Source organism: Astatotilapia calliptera, chromosome 14, assembly GCF_900246225.1.
Source record: "Astatotilapia calliptera chromosome 14, fAstCal1.2, whole genome shotgun sequence".
In the NCBI taxonomy this organism is placed as follows: Eukaryota; Metazoa; Chordata; class Actinopteri; order Cichliformes; family Cichlidae; genus Astatotilapia; species Astatotilapia calliptera.
In genome coordinates this window covers 16,210,346-16,232,329 of record NC_039315.1, presented here as the reverse complement: position 1 = coordinate 16,232,329, position 21,984 = coordinate 16,210,346, and the positions used below count along the sequence as shown (strand labels likewise).

The window sequence follows — 21,984 nt, the reverse complement described above, 5'->3', positions numbered from 1 at the left end:
TCACCGTTGGTTTTCCGGGGGACACGTCTGGTGGTCCCAAGGTCCCTGCGGGAAAAGGTGATATGCCTCGCACACGAAGGTCACCAGGGCATAGTTCGCACAAAGCAGCGGCTCAGAGAGCTTTACTGGTGGCCATGCATGGATACTCAAGTCCATGCGATTCTGTCATCGTGCTCAGTCTGTCAATTGTGTGACAAAACGGCCAAAACTGCTCCTACTCCCTTACAGCCGGTTCAGTTTCCAGATGGTCCCTTTCAGCATGTGGCCGTTGACATTGTTGGACCTTTTGACCGCGGGTCGCAGGACTGCAGGTTTGCCATCACACTGGTCGATTACTTCAGCAAATGGCCAGAAGTAGCCTTTACTTCATCAGCTACTACAGACACTGTGATTAGGTTCTTGTCTTCAGTTTTTGCACGGGAGGGAAACCCTTGTGAGCTTACCACAGATAATGGACCACAATTCACTTCATCTGCCTTTGCTGATTTCCTGACGGAAAGGGGCATCAAGCACATCAGAACAAGTGTGTATCACCCTCAAGCGAACGGGTGTGTTGAAAGATTCAACAGAGTGCTGAAGGACTGTGTTCAGGCTGCACAGGTGTCCCAGAAGCTGTGGAAGCCCGCCGTGACAGAGATGCTACAGAATTACCGTGCTACAGCTCATGCAACGACTGGAGCAGCTCCGTTCCAGCTTCTCAGAGGGAGACCCATGAGAACAAAGCTAAATGTCCTGCCGTTTCCCAAAGACACAGGACAGTATGACCAATGCAGGGCCAGAGTCTCTCACCAGCAACGTAAGAGTAAACGCTACACTGATGCAAAGAGGGGGGCAAAACCTCCCCAGCTTGTGGTCGGTGACAGGGTGCGGATACGTAAACCTTTCCGAGTGGGGAAGGGAGAGAGACAGTTCACTGATCCACTGTCAGTGCAGCAACAGACTGGACTGAGCACCTTCATCTTGAGTGATGGAAAGAGATGGAATGCAGCCTGTCTCTCACTCTGCTGCGCAGAGAATGCTGAGCCGTTGCAGGCTGGTGACGAGGTTGAAAATAACACAAGAGAAACTCCTAAAAGACCTTCTGTTCCTAACAGACCGAGACAGTTACCAGCTTGGACCAAGGATTATGTTATGAAATGAGTTTAAAAAAAAAAAAATGAAAAGAAAAAAAAGTGAAAAAAAACACGCTTGAGCTGTTGGGTGCTAATGTTAAGTTCCATACTGCTAGTTCTGAGGTCCAAGTATAATAGAGGATTGATTTACTGTGATTTATTTGTGAGTTTTGTGACTTAAGGTTGTTAAGTTACTACAGTAACCTTAACGGTACAAGTATTCATTATAAAGGACGATTTAGGCACCAGAACAAGATTGTATGTTAAGATCACGGGTATAGTTCAAACACCCAGTAATGTTATAAGTGAAATAGGTATTGAAAATGCTGTCTGGTTGCAAAGTTTACTACTGATAATGTTCTGTGCAAATAGTAATGTTGCCATGCTAAGTAAGTAATACTGAGGTAGTAGAATTCTGTGAGAATGAGGAGAGATGTTGTGTTTACATACACTGCTAAGATGGTGAAGGGTTGCTTACAAGGGGGACTGAATATGAACATATACTCAGTTACCAGTAGGGGGCTCTGTGACTAAGGATGATGGAAGGAGAGAAGAAGTGAAGTGTATGGTGAGATGTAAAATGGCGAACTACTGCTGAATATATACGTTCCATTACAAACCAAGCCGTCTCCGTTCTTCTGTCGAAACACCACAGCACCGGACACCGGTACCCATCCCTAGTGGAGAGGTGGAGTGTGTTAAACAATCGCAGGCAGTCACTGAGCACATTTAATCAACTCACATCTATATGCTGCCCAGTTGCATGAATTAGTGCTTTTGATGACTTAACAACAATATTGTGATGATAAAAACAATATTTCCATCACACGTCGGTAAAGAAGGCTGCTTCTTCTCCTTTTTGACGCTTGTCTGTGCTGAAATATTAAATATCTATACAGACGTTTTGATTGATCTCCTTTCAGCTCAGTCACTGATGATTGCGGCTTTTTGGCGATGTGTTTGTTGTCTCACGGCGCTTTGAAAGCTCACGTATCAAAGTGCTGGTTGCCAGACCTTTTTCGTAACTCAAAAATGCTGCTAAATGCCATTCAACCTCGCCCAACCCACCTTTGTAGCAGCATTTGCAATGGTGATTTAAATACTTCAAAGGCAAATCCCAGGTGTTTTAGAAAATGAAAGTAGTGGCGCATATAATACAAGAAATATAACTGCCAACAACACAAGTAATAAAAAAATTACACTACTGTTCTCACAGTGAACGCCGTCACCGGGTAAAAACAGGCCTGGCACCATATGAATGATGATTCCCAGTGGGTCTCCCTCTCTCTGGGGCGGAGATGTCAACTGCTGCCATGCTGAAACGAGGCCCTCCCTCTGAGAGCTATAATGATGTTCAGCTTGTACTCTCAGCAAACGTGCATGGCACGCACTGGGAACACGCTCCCAAATGTATGTGAAAAGAAATTTACGCTGTGGAAAATTATTATTTTATTCTCTGATGAACTTGTAAGTTTGCAAACGTGCAAAGAAGTGAACAGTCTAATTTCTATGGTAATTTTATTTTAATGAAGAGAGACAGAATATTGACGATAATCTAAAGACTACAATCAGTATTGTTGAGAGACTCCTGATCTCAACTTCTATCTGTATAAAGCGCGTCTGTGCACAGAATCAGTTTCTTGCATTCCAGCCTCTCTACCACCCTGGACACGATCAAAGAGCTGTCAAAGGACATCAGGGGAAAGATAACAGGAGGATGATCGTGAGAAAAGCGGTGGATCAGCCAAAAACTGCATAATGAAGACAATTGGGTTTCCAGTCACCAAGAACAGCACAGTGTCCCCAAGGTCCCACTGCTCAAGAAGGCACATGTACAGGACGTCTGAAGTTTGTCAGTAAACATCTAAATGACTCAGAAGGCCTGGGAGAAAGTGCTATGGTCAGATGAAACCAAAATCGAGCTCTTTGGAATCAACTTGACCCACAGTGTTTGGAGGAAGAGACAGCTGTCCCACAGGACACCAACCCCACAGTCAAGCACGGCGATGGAAACATTATGCTTTAGGGCTGTTTATGTGCTAAGGGTACAGGAAAGTACAGGAGGGACCAATGGACAGGGCCATGCACCATAAAATCTTGTATGAGAACCTCCTCTCCTCAATCAGAACACTCATGTACGAAGTTGTCACTGCAGTGGTTGGCAATAAACCTAAAGGACTGAGAGAGTTTCTTTAAAGAGGAGTGGGCCAAAATCCCTCTTGAGATGTGTATGAACCTGGTGACTTCTTACCGCTGTGCCGGCTAATAAGGGTTTCTCCAACAAGATCTGCTTGGGTATCAACTACTTATTTCACTCAGTGACATGCAAATCCATTTATCACTTTTATGGAACGCGTTTTTGCTTTTTAAAGTTTTAATTTTGGTTGATATTGTGTCTCGGGGGCTGTTACGGCACTATTCATTGCTTGGTAAGTGAGCAAACTTACAAATGTAGCCGGGGATCAAATAACGATCCCCCGCTGACACACAAGCTCAGCATCTGTCGTGCCACGAGGAAAGACTGAGAGAAATACATGAAAAATATCAATGTTATTCAGAGTTGGGCGAGTAGAGCACTGGTGTGATTTGTTGAATCAATAAAGGCTTTTTCAAATGAAATAAAATGCAGAACAATTTATGCCACACCAGCAACAACATCAACAGTTATAAATCATAAAAACGCACCCCAGAGAAGACAAACGGCATGAGATTGATTACAGCGCTCCAAAAAAACCAGCACGATTAGATTCAATATCAGCAGAGGAAAAACACCCGGGCATGTTGTGGAGTAGGAAATTACCTGGACTGACAAGTGATTAGCCTTCAATGAGCCTGATAATGTGTAAATGGAGAAAAAGTGATTGACAGCAAAAAAAGGAGAAGGAAGGATCAGGATTGGGAGAGAAACAAACCTGTTCAAAGAATTCGTCCATAAAGCCTTTCTCCATCCCAACAGCGACTTCATCTTCCTCCTCAGTCGTCTCCTTCCCCTGGACACACACACATACACGAAATAAAAAAAAAATTATACACATATATATTAATACATAATCTTAATACAATTGAATTACTTACATTACATGAACCAGTTAAATAATAAAGCAATAAACATGGTTAATAACATTTAAAAAAAAAAAAAACACACTAAAACAACATGTAAACATAATTTCTATCAACAACAACAACACTGATGATGACTGAATTGGACCATGTTAGGTTGTTTTTACATAATTCAAGGTTAAATGGAACAGTGAGAACACTCCCCCCCTCCCTCCTCCCAAACCTCTCCAAACATCACCTGATTAGAATCAAGGAGCACTTAATGACACTTTTAATTAGAACCACAGGTCGAGTGATTAGCAAGTCATTATTGAATTAGAACCTACGAGCAGAGAAAACCTTGACTTCTGCACCCCTCTACCTTCACTCATGCACAGATACATGTAACCATTTCAGCTTAAAGGAGCAGATTAATATTTTGATACCACTCCTATTTCTCTGTAGTTAACACACCAAATCATGCAACAGGTTAGACTTTAATCGGAGGAAACCAGCTGTTGTGACTTCGTCCAAATGGTAATAAAATCCCCTTAGCAGTTCTCCAAATTTACATGTGACTTAATAAAATGTAGAAAAATAAACCCTAAATAGCAAACTAAAAGCTTATTGTGGAAAAAACAAACAACAGGGTTACTCAAAGAAAAAGAAAAAAAAAAAAAATCACAAGACTGGAACCTGTTCAAACTCAAATTCTCAAACTGTCCGACTCTTCTAGTAATTCCGGTTGTTTTCTGCTGTTACTGAGGTACATTCACGTCACTAAGGCCTGAACATTCTCAGTGAATAAATCAAAGCTTGGACGCAAAAACATAAAAACAAAAAGTTCAAAACTCTGCAAACATTTCGCAGTCTGGCATATGATTCATTCTGAAATGCATGCTTCTAATCACACATCAGCCATTATACTGCATTAGTGGGATCTCATGTGGCCTCATCTCATTCATCACAGCCACTGTCAAACTAATTTGGTTCCCCATTAGTGGCCTATGAGATCCATTTGCTTATCAAGGCTGTGAGGACAGAGTGCAGTTTTCATCTTCTTTTGCCTGAAATGACTCCTTACTCTTATCCCAGAATTTCCAAACAGCAGTAAGAGAGTCCTGAATTATGCAAATGATGCTTCCCAGTGTCTGTCAAAATGATGACTTCATTTCCTCTCAAACCTCAAAATAAAACTGTTACCAAAATAAGAATAAGATTAAGAGTCCCTAAAACTTTAAAAACTCTTTAAACCATTAAATTAACCAGTAAATATTTAAAAACTTCAATGAATCATATCCAGATATTATTTATGCTCTCCATGTGTATGGGCAGCCAGCCAGGTTCAACCAGACAGGGAAACAAATGTGCAGGCATTACATGCATCAGGAGGCAGGAAGCACAGGAAACTTTTGCATCAAGTGATCAATTTCCAGTAAAAGAAATGAGCTACTTATCCCTTGTTAACTGTTTAACAATGGATCAGCAGGATGCACATATACATCATGCATTACTGACATAAGTTTGTACAGCTGATACTACCAAACATTCATAAATACATTTATATTCTCCAGCCACTTTACTCCTTGTCAGTGTTGGACTGAACCCATTTTGTCTTCAGAGCTGCCTTAATTCACTATTTCATAGATTCAACAAGTTGCTGTAAATATTCCTCAGAGATTTTTGTCCACATTGACATGACAGCATCACACAGTATCTGCAGATTTGTTGGCTGAGTACAGTGAACTCATTGTCATGTTCTGAAAACAAGTTTGAGATGATTTAACCTTTGTGACATGGCAAACTGTGGTCAGAAAGGGAAGGGCATGGTCAGCAACAATAGTCGGGTAGGCTGCGATGTTTAAATGATTTTCAGTTGGCGATAAGAGCTCCACAGTGTGCCAGGAAAATATCCCCCACACAATTACTCGCCTGCGGCTGCCATGCATGCCTCAGCAGCCTGGTTTGTTGACACAGGGCAGGGTGGATTCTGATTCTACCACCTGCATGCTGCAGGAGAAATCGAGACTCATCGGAACAGGTAACATTTTTCAAATCTTCCATTGTCCTATTTTGGTGAACAGGTGCAAACCGTAGCCTCGGTTTCCTGCTCTTAGCTGACAAGAGTTGCAGCCAGTGTGGTCTTCTGCTGCTGTAGCCCATCTGCTTCAAGGTTCAACATATTGTGCATTCAGAGATGCTCTTCTGCATACTTGGATGTATTTATTTGTATTATTTGTGTTACCATTGCCTTCCTATCTGGCCAATCTTGCACTAGCATCCATGCAACATTCAAAGTTGTTCAAATCGATTTCTTCTCCATCCTGATGCTCGCTTTGACCTTCATGCCAGATCCACTGAGTTGCTGCCATGTGATTGGCTGATTGAAGTGTTAATGAGCAGCTTAACAAGTGCACCTAATAAAGTGGTCAGTGAATATAGTTGCCAATGTATGGTGGCACTGCAAGTAATTTAAATACTGAGATTCATCTTTTTAAAGTCATTCTAAAGTATGAAAAATTGCTTCTGACTCTTTTTAATAATCTTTAATCCTACAACTGTTTACAACTTGCATAGTTCCCATTTCTGTATAGCTGTATATCCCAGATTCTGTAAAGTTATTTATTTCATTTCATATTCTGTATAGTTTTTCATATTTATATCCTGTTCATATCCTGTACATAGCTTGTACTCACTACAGCCTGTACATACTTATAGTTATAGAATATTCACAACATACTTCATACCGTGTACATTATAACATACCATAATAGACCCATTTCTGTAATATACTCACATATCTATATTATTGCTAATATATATTGTAATATATCTATATCACTAAAGCACTTCTGGATGGATGCAAACTGCATTTCGTTGCCCTGTACCTGTGCATGTGCAATGACAATAAAGTTGAATTCTATTCTATTCTATTCTATTTATTCAGCGAAAAGCATTAAAGTGTCAGAACGTCAGAAAATAAAGTCTGCGTAGGAGATTTTTTGTAGATTACAACTGAAAAATATGATAAAATGACTCAACGAATCTAATATGACTTAAATCAAATCATACCGCTTCTTTTTTTATGTTCTACCACGCAGACACTGAAAGATAAAAATTGTGAAAGTTTGCGCCTGTAAAAAAATAAATAAATAACTGTATTAAAATGTCTTCTTCAATGCCATTTCTCTTTGAAGAGGGTTAAAATGTGATATGCTGACACAGCAGGAGATGGGGAGGAGACATAAGGAAACCAGACGAGAACAACTGAAGAAAAGGAAACAGTTCCTGAGAAAATGCTTGTGAAGACAGACTTTAGCAAGACAAATGCCACAGATCTAAGCGAGAGGAGTACAGAGATGCTGTAATCCCACTAATATCTAGACCTACTCAAACTAATCCAAGTATACACAGAGTATATATATTCACTACAGGTACAGTAAATTGCTAACAAATTAGAATAATAAGAATAAAGGTCCTAAAAGTCCATTTTGAGACCTAATCTTTAATGTGTTGGTATGGCACTGATGTGCATTCACGGAGCTGCAGACTTTCAGAAGCAGCCAGAGTAGAGGCGGCAGCAGCAGCAGGAGGCAGAGGAGGAGAATAAGCAGGGAATCAGAATAGGCTCAGAGCACCAGTACTGTGTTCAGCCTCCACAGAGAGATGCTGTATCTCCCACAGAGAGAGGAGGGCTTTGGTCTGGTTTTACTTTGTGTGGTCAGGAGGAGAGAAGACCGAGTAGCGCACCTCAAACGTCCTCCTCCCACCAGATCTGAAGCTCCTGCTGAGCCACAAAGAGGCTGGGAGAGGCCTTTAGTGCCGCGCTCTTCACTGAGCCTACAGACTTGACTATCCACACAACAGATGCTCTGAGCAAGACACACAAACATGCATACACACTGTAGCTAGCACACTGGCAATATACAGCAGAGGGTAAACACACAGAGAGAATGAGCTTTATATACAAGCTGGTCCCCCATCATACCAGAACCTTTGAATGCTTGCTGCCTCTGGGGCTCACACTCGGGTGAAACTCCCCAACTGTGGTGTAGTCAAGTAGTGGCCTGATTATGGTGTTTATTAGATTAGAGAGTTGATGCGGGCACCATGCCAGCAAGATATCGCTCTATGAAGACAAAAGTGCCTGCACAGACACAGGAGGAGGAGGAAATGTAGTCCAAGTGTGAGGGAGGGAGAGATAAAACAGGCATAGTGAGCAGGCTGCAAGAATCACGGTTCCTATCACCAAGGTATTAAAGGAAAAAAAAAAAAGAAAAGAGGGAGAACAGGGGAACAAAACAATTACAGAAAGCTGTTAAAGTGCATTAACATGTGCAACAAAAAGCCATGCAGGCAATAGTATGTTGATGTACAAGAAATCGGATTAAATAAAGGGGGTATGGGGGGGTGGGAATAAAATATGCTTGCAAGCATGTACGCTCTCAGACTCTGTGCAGTGTTTTATATGAAAATAAGCTGAGTAAGACCAGTGAGAGACAGTTCAAGTAGACACCCATGTGAGCAGTACTTTATCGTCCTTTTGTGTTACCATATTAAAGCAGACCCGTTTCCTGCATCTTTGTATTGCAGCCAAATCAAGCAGCTTCCTGCAGTCCCATTAGAAATGACTCATAAAAATCTGTGTCAGCTGCACAGAGGAACACTGAGTGTATAACCAGATTTATTATCCCAATACAGCTAGGTAGCATTCATTATAGATGTGCGCTCACTCAGTGACACGCAAACCTTTGATTATTTATTCATTTTCCTACAGTAGACAAACACCAAGCTAGAAACAGCAGAATCTGAACGATATAGTAGCAGATTTGCGCTCAGTTTGCAAAGCCCTGCTGCTCACAGGATATTTCGAATCTGCTAGTAAAGGAGGAAAAGAACCACGACTTTCAAACTGCAGTCTTACAGCGAGTTTTGCATGGGCTCAAGCGCCATAAAGTTTGTCAGAGAGTGAACACAAGACTCTGTATTAAAGTCCTTCACCCCTCACTTCACTACAAGGGAACTAAATGGGCACGTGTCCTTCCAGGTCCAAGTGAACTGGAAACTAATTTTGTATTTTTCATTCATTTCATGTTTTTTAGAGTTTCAGATTGTCTTTGGTCATTTCAGTCTATTAAAAAAAAAGTGAATAATTTTAGCATTACCTTATTGCTTTTGTTTGCTTTTTTTTTTAAAGTAATATGACTAAGAAGCAACAAATAAGATGCCAAATCTGCTACACGATCAACTCACACTGGTTTTTTGCAGCCATCTTGATTTTGCACATTATTTGAATATAAACCCCTGTTCTGAGGCTTAATGCTCCAACTGGTCCCCACGGAGATAAACACTGAATAACTAGCTCCACTTAAACCGCTATGGCCTGTACTCATTCAAGCCCTCGAGACATTCAACGCTCTACGCTTATATGCAGATCTGCGCTCTGCTTATATGCATTCAGGAAGGTCTACCAGCAAAACTAGCAAGTGAAATGTTATTTTTCACTTTCGCTTAAAGCAGAAAATCATACCCAGAATTACTTTGTTATGAAGGGCACAGGTTTAATTACATTTATCTGTCACCAGAACAACCACCGCAGGAGAGTACGAGTAAAAACTATATTTAGAGGCTGTGCATGCACTGATCTGCCACAACATTAAAACCACTTCACCTGCCTACTATTGTGAAGACTCCTCTTATCCCGCAGTAAACAGCTGTGACTGGTCAGGGCATTAACATGGCATTTTTGGGGTCTCCTTAAAGTCTGGCACCAGGACATGAGAAGCAGATTCTTTGGGTTCTATTGGTTGCAGACATGTGCAAATGCCTCCTTGATTAAGTCGGGATCTAGGGGAATTTGGAGGCCACATCAACACCTTGGGCTCTTTGTTGTACTCCTGAAGACGTCGCTGATGAGTTTTGCAGTGTGACAGGGCAAAATGTCATGCTGCAGGATACCGCCGTTGCCATGAAGAGTTCGCAGTAGAGGGTATTTATGTCATCCTATGTGACCAAGTAATAAAGTTTTCCATGCAGACCACTGCCTTGTTACCAGATAACAGATGTTAACCACTTCACCTGGGGCTAGGCGATTAATTAAATATAAATTTCAATTATTCAACTCACAACTATATTGTGAAAACAGAAATAAATTAGGATAAACTGTTGCTTTTTTGCTTCTACTTTTGCTACAAAGATCTTCTTTTTTTTCCCTTTTATTGTGTGTTATAAATTCAGACTCAGCCATTCGCCTACGGCTGCCATGCATGCCTTTAAAACCTGCAAATCCACTGCCACCTGGGCCTCTCTTTGTCCCCGACTGAACCAGCAGATGTCCCGTGGTGAAAGCAGGCTACCAGGAACTGGCAGTTACCCTTGGACTACAGGCTTTTTGATCAAAAGCAACCCCCTAATCAGGGCCCAACTCTGTATCCTGTGCCTCTCGCAACCTCTTTTTTATTTTCTTTATCTTTATTATAGTTTAATTATGTTAAAAGTTTGAGGAAATCTGCTGTAAAGTGACATCTTATTAAACTCAGTCACTGCAGGGCATTTTGTTAAGTTAATGACTATTCGTGCTAATTAACCTAAATAACTGTGATTATCATTTGTTCTAAAATCGAACGGCTTTACCATCACCTGTGAGTTTTAACGTTGTGGCTGATCAGTGAATAATTAAGCAGTCATCAAGTTGTTGCCTTGAAAATAAAAAAATAAAAGAATGCTGCAGTGACTGACTACACTGTGCTTTGCGTGCTGCGATTCCTGGCTACTGCTACACCAAATGTTCAAACAATCAGCATTTAACCTACATATCACAGGTGAGCTGTTGGATTTTTGCAGGACCGCACACAAGTCAATCCATATAAGATACAAATTCTTGTACCAAGTGGACATAAACGTAATGCAGTGAATACCGTGAAGACCCCAATAATAAGATGAACCTCTATGAGCAAGCACCTGGAGATAGTGGGAAGGAAAAACTCCCTTTTAACAAGAATAAACTTCCGGCAGAACCAGGCTTGGGAAGGGACAGCCATCTGTGGCATAGCACTGATGGTACAGAGATGGTGCTGACACATCGAAATCACAATTTCACAAACCTCACTGATCGATTGATCCACTGATTGGCTAACTGCGTGACCGACTGATGAACGAGAAGGACACAGCGTAGGGCTATCGAGACAGGTTACACAACCATGGAGCAGTATGGGTGATGAGAGGACACAGGAAGTGATAGACTGAACCAGAAGACCAGCCAACTGTAAAATTAATTCAGGTCTTTTCACATTACTGTTCCCTCTTCTCTCATATAGAACCAGCAGCAGAGAAAATCAACAAGTCTCCATCTTTAAGGGCACATACACTAATGGCAAGTGTGAATTTCAGCAGATGCAGTCAGCTGGAAAAAGCAATGTGGTTCATTTCTTCGTATGCACTGGTTTGTCCATTGACTCCTGCTGGTAACGCGCTTTTAAAAAAAATACAGCTCAATACTGCGTTGATCTAAGATATGAATCTAAAAAGGTGCTTTGCAGTTTTGGCCTTGAGTAAAAACATAAAATATTGTGTAAGCAATCACACAGAAGAACATCTACTGTTCTCTTTCTTATCAATCATCTGAGCTCAATACACCACCTGTCTAGATTTTCAACACTCAACAACACTCTGCAATCAAACCACAGCCAATTTACTGAAATGGCACAAATCGAAAGAAGGAACTCACCAAGGAAAAAAAGAAAAAGACAATGACAGGCTATTCCTCCTTCCAGGGTGTCAAATGCTGCCATCAGAAGCTGCTGGCATCACAGAGATATGAAAAAAGGTATTGTGCCAGCTACAGCAACAGAGAGACTGGTCTCACTCCAACTTGACACATGTGGATGATTTGTTAGGACCCACTTTAAATAAACTGCAGGGTTCATGTTGCAAAGGGGAGCATGTTTAACCCAAACCACAATCTTTAAGCAAACAAGTGTGCAGCTTGAACACAGAATTAATTTACAGAAAGAGCTCAACTTAAACATATCTATATCTATTAGTGGATTTAAAAGCATCATAAGGATACAGTGAATGAGACTTGTGGATGTTTCTCTGAAGTGGCCACGAGTGTTTTATGTTTCGTGTTGTGGGTAACTAGTTTATGTTGAATCTGTAGCATTTTTCGAGATTTGTTTAGTTTGCATGGCTGCTAACATGGACAGGTGAAAGAGATTTGATCTCAGTGGGACTTCCAGGTAAAATGAAGGTAAATGGTAAATGGCCTGTATTTATATAGCGCTTTACTAGTCCCCAAGGACCCCAAAGCGCTTTACATATCCAGTCATCCACCCATTCACACACACATTCACACACTGGTGATGGCAAGCTACATTGTAGCCACAGCCACCCTGGGGCGCACTGACAGAGGCGAGGCTGCCGGACACTGGCGCCACCGGGCCCTCTGACCACCACCAGTAGGCAACGGGTGAAGGGTCTTGCCCAAGGACACAACGACCGAGACTGTCCGAGCCGGGGCTCGAACCGGCAACCTTCCGATTACAAGGCGAACTCCCAACTCTTGAGCCACGATTGACTTAAAAGGAGAGATTGTGGGGCTTCTGAACAAAGGCAGTTATTTGGCACCTACGCCAACCTAAAACATGAAGTTTTTCCTCCAAAAGGGTTAAAGAATCAACACAAGAAATAACATTTTAAAGCCAGTCATTAAAACCCATTTAAAGACGTTTCCTGGAGCCAAGGGCTAACAGGGTCCTTTTAGTGGAAATCTCTTGTTCCAATCTTAGTTCCAGAGCTCTAATCATTACTTTTTTGCTATTACCATATTATAACAGCTAACCCTAACCCATCGTGCTGGCTTAGCTGTTTGGCTAAGCCAACACGAGTTATACTACATGTTCCTCCTTCATATTTTTTTTTTTTTTTAATTTTGGGGGTTTAGTTTCACTTTAGTTAGAAAAGGATATGCTTCATAAACTAGATGGGTGAATGTTTTATATTCCATTAAAAAAAAGAACAGATGTGGCTGAGGTTAACAAGACTGTATTATAAGCTGTGCCTACAGTGTACAGAGCACGCGGTAGATAGATGAAGGAGAATAATGTGGGTTGGAGAACAGATGCAGCGCTGCCACTACAGCAGCACAGTGTCAAAGTGTGAACATGTGCAACAATTTCCCTTTCCTAACAATCCTCCTCAACGTCCTCCCCCTTTAATGGTCTTCCTTTTTCTTTCTCATTCTTCCTGTCAGTCATTCTCTCGCTCTCCTTCCTCCAGACTCCAGCTTCACTACAGAATCATTACAGCAGTGAGCCCACACAGCATGGACTCAGTTACCTTTGTCTCGCTCTCCCTCCTCAGACCCGCACTGTTTGTCTTTTCTTCTTTACTATCTCACCATCTCTTGCCAAGACCACCAATTGCTATGTTGTGTATGTTGTGATACCTTGCTCTCAGAAGTATCAACATTTCATTCTGCTAGACACTCACCAGCCACTTTATTCGGCAAATCTTGTTTTGCCTTCAGAACTGGCTTACTTCTTCATTACACAGACTCAACAGGGTGATGGAAACACTCCGAGATTTGGGCCCATGTTGACACGATAGCATCGCATAGTTGCTGCACATGCTGCTACTGAGATCTGGTGGCTGTGGAGACCATTTAAGTACAGTGGATTCTCGTCATGTTCAAGAAACTAGTTTGAGATGATTTGAGTTTTGCAATCCACAACTGATCCACAAGTGGAATATGCAAACGATGCGATTGTGTTTTTCAGACCAGAGGAGGAAATACTTCCAATTTAGAAATATCGTAGCATCAGAGTGATTTAAACCTGTCTTAATACGAAGTGGCACACAGTTATTGGTTAAATAATATCTTATCATGTTCATAGGAAGATTTCGTGTGAATCCTGATTTCCTGACCAGATTTCCAATGTCTGTAGTTCCTACAGGTGTCGTTTTCTGCCGAAGGAGCTCACGAGATGACTGACCTTTTAGACTAAACAGTGCATGCTTACTCCCGTTATGGCTTGCTCATAATTGGCCTATGGGTATGGATATGAATATATAAGTGACATGCTGTTCATACACAAACTTGTTTGCCCTGAGCATGTGTGTAGGAAACAGTGGATCGTTGGCCAGTCTTCACCGTTAAAGGAGTGGGTGAGAAAATGTCATAAAAGCTCCAATTGAACTTTAATGACAGATCACAGGCAGTGAAAAGATATGCTGTCATCGTTTATACTATGGCTTTGCCCACCCCTAGTCTCTTCTCTTTCTTCCCTGGGGAATATATTAAGTGCTTTGCTTGGTATCTCGCTTACCATGAGGGATTATGACAGCACCAATGCACCACTAAAGCAATTATATTCCAGATATGGAGGAAATGTAACTGAAAGTGAGAAGGATGTCAAAGAAATCAAGATGCAGAGAAACCAAATGAAGGAGCGATGAAAGAGCTATATGACAAGAAGTGGAGGAAAAACAGGCTGTCAGGAAGCACCGGTTGAAACAAAATGGCAAATTTCAAACAAAACAATTACAGCTGTTGATCTCCATTAACTGATTACATTTTGGTATTTAAGTCAGGAATAAATAAAGTTAAAAGTGCCCTTGATATCTCAAACCCAAGGTGGTGTGCTCGAAGCTACAGAATTTAGTTTCTGGTGATGCAAGTGGAAAAAAAAAAAAAAAAAGTAGAAAATCACTGAATTTGTTCTCTAGTCTTGCTTGAAAAGTGACTTTCATCAAAATATTAAAGTTATGTTGGCGTTAGAGTGTTTGCTCATCAGTTTAACCGTCATTTCAGCTTTAAAGCATTTGTAATAGTAAACGCAGCCAGATTCAGGGTCGTCGCGATGCAAGAATTTCAAACCTTGACTGCAACACCCGGGTCGATTGTAAAAATTACGAGGCATAATGTGTTAAGCTACAGCCTGGATTTTTTCCTGTTTATTCGTTAAGGCAGACTGCTACCATTGATGGTAAACTTTTTTAACTTCAATCAGGGACTTTGAAGAGAAACATAACACATTTTAGACACAAATAACCATTATCCTGCTAAATTACCACTGTTGTTAACATTATACAGAGGCAATACTGATAATGTGAGAGCGAGGCATCAAATGTTATCGGTACCACTTTATTGTTAGCCATAGCTGCTACCTTAGTGATAACTTGAAGCTAAAGGAGGCGAAAATGGCACTGTTGCAAATCTAACCTAATCCAAAAATACAAACAAAAATAGCCACCATCACACTTTCAGTATTTTAGTAATAAAAAGGTACCGTAATTATCCGTTCTGGTGGTATCACTCTTCTCTTTCTCTAAAGAAATAGCATTTGCTATCTATAAAAATCAGGACCCAGAGGGATGAACACCAAACTGATGTTACATTTTATTTTATTTATTACACTATTGTGGCTGAAATAACTTGGGTATCTTATGAATCTACAGAGAATAATCAAAAAGAATAAAAAAAACAAACAAACATGATTTTGTTTCTCAGGCTCATAATTATACTGCTCTGGTTTGACTCCATGTGCAAAAAGAAAGGTTAAAAAAAAAAGAAAAAAAAAAGAAAAGAGTACATAAAGCTTCCTGCTTTGCACCCAACAACAGCTGTCACGGTAAGCAGTTTGTGAACACAGAAAAGCATTTAGCATGAACAGGCTGATACTTTATTATCTACAACAAAGTATCCATGAATATTGATTTTAAAGATTCCTGATGAACAGAAACACAGATGTGTAAATGAGAAGCTTTTCACTAGAAAGTTTTCTCAATCAGTTTAAAAGTTGATGGTGTCAGGATGGTATTCACAGCTTCAGCAGTTCCCGAGGACTTACTGATGCTGTTCTGCAAAAACATCTATTTTCAGTAATTGGGGAAAATTGAACCAAGTTACTAACACAACAGAGAGACAAAAACAGGCAATTTAAATAAAGTTTAACTTATTAAAAGAGTGCTGGAGGGACACAGCAGCAAAAATCCAACAAAGTAAAAACTATGAGAAAAGAAAATAACAGTCCAAAAGTTGATAATGAAAGCTCAACTCAGAAATAGGAAAAAGACAGGAAGGTTGATGATTCGACAGATTAACTTAGGGAAGGCATAAAGACAAAATATGAACCAGGGAGAAAGATAATAAGGCATAACTGAATTCAGTCGGGTAATAATGATGGCAGGAAGCAAAGCCACAAGAAGGAAGTCCCTTGAAAATAAAATAGGAGGTGAAAAACAAAGTAAGATACAGGGACACCCGGAGGACAGAGAGAAAGGAAAACACTAAGAAATATGTTGAATGTTGTCATTTCTAAGCCGTGCCTGATGACCGAAGGTGTCTTTTGATAATGATTCTACGACTGACCAGGCTATGGCAATACTCATATCAGCCTATCACTACGAATTCATCACATACAGGTGCTTGTGAAGGACCACTAATGTAACACTTGGTGGAAGCAAAAGTAAAAAGTGGGTAAAATAAAACAAAACCAAACACAAACTTGTGTCTCGGGCCCCAGTCACACAGGCCTACAGTGAGGTCGACGACCATCGAGCAGTCATCGAATGGAGCAAACGGAAGAAGTCTTCAGGTTTGCTGCTCTGAAAACCTCCTTGCAATTGCTTTGATTAGCAGATTACTGCCCAGTGTTCATATGGAACACACTCACCTACCAGCAGACATTCGCTTACTTCTAGCTGAACAGTCACAAAACTAAATGTTCACCTTCAAAGTAAAAGCTGTGCTTTTTCCAAACGTGTTGGCCGTGGTAAGGCACAACTTTTCTAACTTTTACTGTCTGTTATTTGCGTTGTACTTTCTGAAGTATCACTATTACCGTCGTCCATGCATACTCCAGACTACCGCGGCAACCTCCTAGCAACCAAAGAAATCAAAGGTGGTTATGGAGGTTGTCAGGGGTGGTGGTGGTGGTGAGATCACCAACCAGTCTGTATGCCGGGGTGGCCAACCCGCGACTCTTGAGCCACATGCGGCTCTTTGCCTGGTTTCATGCGGCTCTTACATTCATATCAAAGGTGGTTGTGGTTGTTGTTGTTGTAGTAAAATGTGCTTCAAATCTTCAGTGCAGCTTCAGCTCACTCCATGCTAACCTCGACCAGGAATTTTGACTGAACTTCGCAAGCACGAGTTGTGATATACAAGACAAGCCTCAGTTGGCAATATTTGCACGCTCTGTGTCAAACGATTGTGTGATCAAAGAAGAACTCCTTGATATTGTGCCATTAAAAGACAGAACCCATGACATAGATGTGAAAGAAACCATGATGGCTGCATTTGAAAAAGCAAATCTGCCTATAATGAAATTAACTGCAATAGCCACGGACAGAGCACCAGCTATGATGGGATCTGTGAACGTGCTTGTGGGGTTGTGCAAAGCTGACCAAACTCTTCCTGAGTTTTGGAATTTCCACTGCATCATCCACATGGAGTGACTTGTGTCTAAATCACTCAATTTAGATAACATCATGAAGCCTGTGATGGAAATCGTCAACTACACCCGCACACATGCGCTTAACCGCAGCCAATTCAAGAATCTCATCACTGACTTGCCGCTGCAGTGCACTGTGAGGTGGGTGTCAAAAGGCCAGGTACTCTCTCACTTTTGGATGCCGTAAAACTGTTTATGGAAGAGAAGGACAAGGACTATCCCGAGCTCTCGGACCTCAAGTGGGTTATGGATCTGGCCTTTTTGGTCGACATGCTGTGTCACTTGGACAGACTGAACCTGACCCTGCAGGGTAAGTTAAAAATGCTGCCTGACCTGGTGCAAAGTGTGTTTGCGTTTGTCAACAAACTGCTGTTCAAGACACATATTCAAAAGGTAGATTTATCGCATTTTCCCCACTCTGCTAAAAGCCAGCGGGCAAGTCGCCAGCGCTGCCCTGAGTAAGCAAAGAGCCAGATATGAAACGCTGGTTGAAAACTTGCACGAAAGCTTTGTGACCCGGTTTCATGATCTACAATTGAAAAGGCCACAGATTGTGTTCCTCATCAACCCATTTAATGCACAGATGGACTGTTTGAAAGTCCTGCTAGTCACAGGTGAAGCTGCGGCTGAGTTGGAGATGATCGATCTTTGTAAGGAGGACCAATTGAAACCTGCTTTAAGGGAAGGGACCATTGAGTTCTGGAAAAGTGTGCCAATGGAAAAATACCCCAATGTCAAACGGGCTGCGCTTAAGATACTGTCAATGTTTGGGTCAACATACGTCTGCAAGTCTGTGTTTTCTACCCTAAAACATGTGAAATCAAAGCATCGACCTGTTCTGACTGACACTCATTGCTTCGAGTGGCAACAACGGAATACAAGCCAGATTTGAAGAGGATTGTTCAAGGCAAGGAAAAAAGTGGCTCTTGGTCTCTGACTGGTTGACCACCCCTGCTCTATGCGACTGCGACTCAGGCCTTAAGGGCCCATTAAGTTCACCATTTTCACTCAGCAGCAGACAACAAAAGTGACGTCCCATCCGGTGGTACAAGCCGCACTTTGGTGTTCTTTTTGGCTGGTTGTGCAACTCTCCGTTTTAATGATATATCAGTAAAGAAGCTATACAGAGGCCATGTTGCAACAGTCTCGAAAGATGAGGCTTTCTGGAAGGGAAACAAAATACAAGCTCAGGGGAAAAATTAAACCTCTGTGACTTCATTGCTTCCAGTCTTGTCTTCTTTTGCTGTACCTGTGCTGATCTGGAGGTTTCGTCTGAGTGGCGACATCTGTCTTTCTGGAGAATACTGCAGTGAGTTCTCATGCCTTCAGCGCTGATATAAACAGTACAGAACTGTGGCAGCATCTATTTTTACTCCTCTACAACCAGATACACACTTTAACTTTTTCTTCTTTTTGAAAGTGGCCTATGAGCTATTAACACCTAACAATGAGGCACCAAGTCACATAAGCTTGAAACACACCTTGTGTTTACCTGAGACAGCAGTGGCATCTGATAGAAGGTGACTAGAGCGTGTTTAATAAAAGCAATCGAAACCAAAGGAAACTGCAGGGTCCGCGACAGTGAGCACAAATATTATTATATGTTCTTGTTTACTCCAGAGGACTTAGTTAAAAATATCTGTACCACAATATTAACTACCTACAAATGCAGACAGAGCTAAACCGGGACTAATAAGGACAATGGCAATTCACAACCTTAATCACCAAGAAACATCGGTGATAAAAAGATGTTATCGGCACAGCTACAGAGCCCTTCTGCTGCCATTAATTATAAGATGATGAGAAAAGAGGGGTCAGCACATTAAAAATTCAATTTTAGCAGCGGTAACAAAGATGACCTGAAGCTAAGTCTCCCACAACAGATGGGAATAGTTTGATTACAGAATCATCTATTTATTATTAGGATTTCTTTTAGCTCATGCCTCTTCGAAGCTGCCATCCTTATGAGAAGACGCAACATGATTTTGGCACGCAGAAAACGCCACAAGCAACATGGTGATTTGCATTAATTCTAGGAGTCAATATTCAGCAAACAGTGGTACAAACGACAGTCCATTCACACATATCTAATGTCTATTAACAGCCAAGAGATATTGGATATCATTGCAACTGTCACCTCATTTGCAAAGACAGACAAGTCTCTGGTGAAATGCCAGATCGGTCACACTCATTTCATGGCTCATTAATGCAATTATGCAGCATTTATCTGTTAATGAATAATGTGTTTGTGTCAGTCTGTGTGCCTTTCTGATAATATAGTGCAATAACAACGTTAGTTTATTCCTCAAAGCCATAATTTTACAGAAAAGTCTCATTTGTTGGTCACAAGCAGAAACCAGCCAGTTTGTCCTGCAGTTTACAGAGGCTCAAAGCTTTGAACGACGACAAACAAAACCTCTGACCCCCCCCTAGGATCAGCGTTCAGTTCAACAGCCACCAAAGTGGCTTCTTTTTCCTCACTGCCGGTAGTTTCAATAAAAAGGGTCAACAGTAAAGTTCAGGTCCGGGACAGAAGAAAAAAAAAGATAAAGACACAGAACAAAATGCAACAAAAAAGGTGGGTAAATGAAATAAAAACAAGACTTTTAAAGACACGAATGGGCTTTGTTGACAACTGTCCTATTAGTTAATGTGTCACTCCAATGCCAAACAGGTAGCGACAGTGATTAGCCCCAGCATTCAGAGACATAAAGAGCTGCCTGAGCCAACAATGGCTAACAAGGCTGTCTAGAGAAGCGAGGAGGGATAAAGGAAAGGAAAAATCTAGGGGAGGACAGGAAGCCATCTGATAAATCACTGATAGGAAGAGAGCAAAGAGCAATAATGGCCGAACTCACCATTACATAGAGAAAGAAAGGAAAAGAGAGGCTTACTATTAAAGACACAGAGATAGGAACAGAGGCAGATACAGTCAATCAAATGACAAGACTGAAGAAAAAGAGCTGATAAAATGTCAGGGAAAAAAATCTGAAGGCGAAATTAACTGTTACAGGTGCAGCGCTCATAATGCCGGCCTAAACGAATAACTCGCTGCTGCAAAATGATAAACAATCACATTTGATTTATAACAGTCCCTGTGGTGTGTGGAATCTGTAATAAACTCATCAGTGTTTTTCCCTTTAGGTTTCAGAGCTCGAGGAAGGCTGACAAACGCGTCACATCATCACCATCTGTCACCAAATCACTGCTGGGCCAACTGGGAGTGCTGGGACAAGGTGAGGGGAGGGAGGAAGCCGTGTGGCCATCCTTATTATTAAGTCGGGCGGCTTTAGGCAGCAAGCTAACGAGTTATTGGGAGAGCAGAGTCGTAGGCAGGTGTTGAGCTCATAAAGTAGCTTTATGTGCATATGGGCAGTGTTGGAGCAGAACCTGTACCCTCACACAAATATGAGCAAAACTCAATTTCCTGCCAAAATGACACACGAGCACATGGCTGAGTAAACTTGCAGTGTGACACACACAAAGACACATAAGCAACAAAATCTGTAAAGCTCACAAGTCCTCCGTTTGCTCCTGATATGCTTTGTTTCGATGTGAAAAAGAATTCTTATATAATGGGGGAGGTTTTCTAGCTGAATGGGTTTGCTTATTTTACACTGAAGAACTAATCACAAAGTCCAAATAAATGATAACACCAACACTTTTAGAAATCACCAAAAGTTCTTAAATTAAACCCGCAAAGCAAGTGTTAACAAATGCAAATACTATAAGATAGTTATGATCAATACTGACACAGAGCAGATACAGGACACAATCCACTCTATTTCTTTAGTCTGTGCAATTATGGTAAAACAGGCTCGTGTTGTTTTTCAGAGAAATGATTCAACTGACTTCCAGATGTTACATTTAGGCAAAAAGACTGCTGCCCCGAGCTCAATCCCTCCACCCTTCATTTCATGATTTGGAGACATCATCTATTATCTTGTTCAACTACAACACATACAAATCTTTGAACAACCATCCATAATTATACACACACACACACACACACACACACACACACACACAATGCTGTGAACCACTTCTCATTTCTTTATATTTTGCTTAAAAAAAAAAGAAAAAAAAAAGGGAAACATGCACATCTATGTATTGACACATGTGCAAAGGACTCAGTGGCACCGTGTCAAATGGAGCAACAAAGCCAGATTTGAAATCTTTGGTTCAAATTGTTGTCAGTATGTACAGAGAAGGTCAGGAGCCATCTGTGATACACGGTAAAGGCTGTGTCATGCTTTGGGGTTGCACTTCAGGCAGTGCTGTTTGAGAGCGTGTCAAAATGGGATGAATTATGAACACAGGAAAAGTACCATGAGATACTAATGCACCATGAGGTACTATCTGGAAAGCATCTGATTGGC

General features: G+C 41.3%; 1 protein-coding gene across 3 annotated transcripts in view; it reads right to left on the bottom strand.

The window, feature by feature from the left end:
• LOC113035759 (syntaxin-1A-like) overlaps positions 1–21,984 on the bottom strand; it is a 79,641-nt gene that overhangs the window by 54,409 nt on the left and 3,248 nt on the right. For all 3 annotated transcript variants that reach the window (XM_026191443.1, XM_026191445.1, XM_026191442.1), the window contains exon 2: positions 4,025–4,102. In XM_026191443.1, coding sequence (XP_026047228.1) covers positions 4,025–4,102 — 78 coding nt within the window. The remainder of the gene's footprint in view (positions 1–4,024; positions 4,103–21,984) is intronic.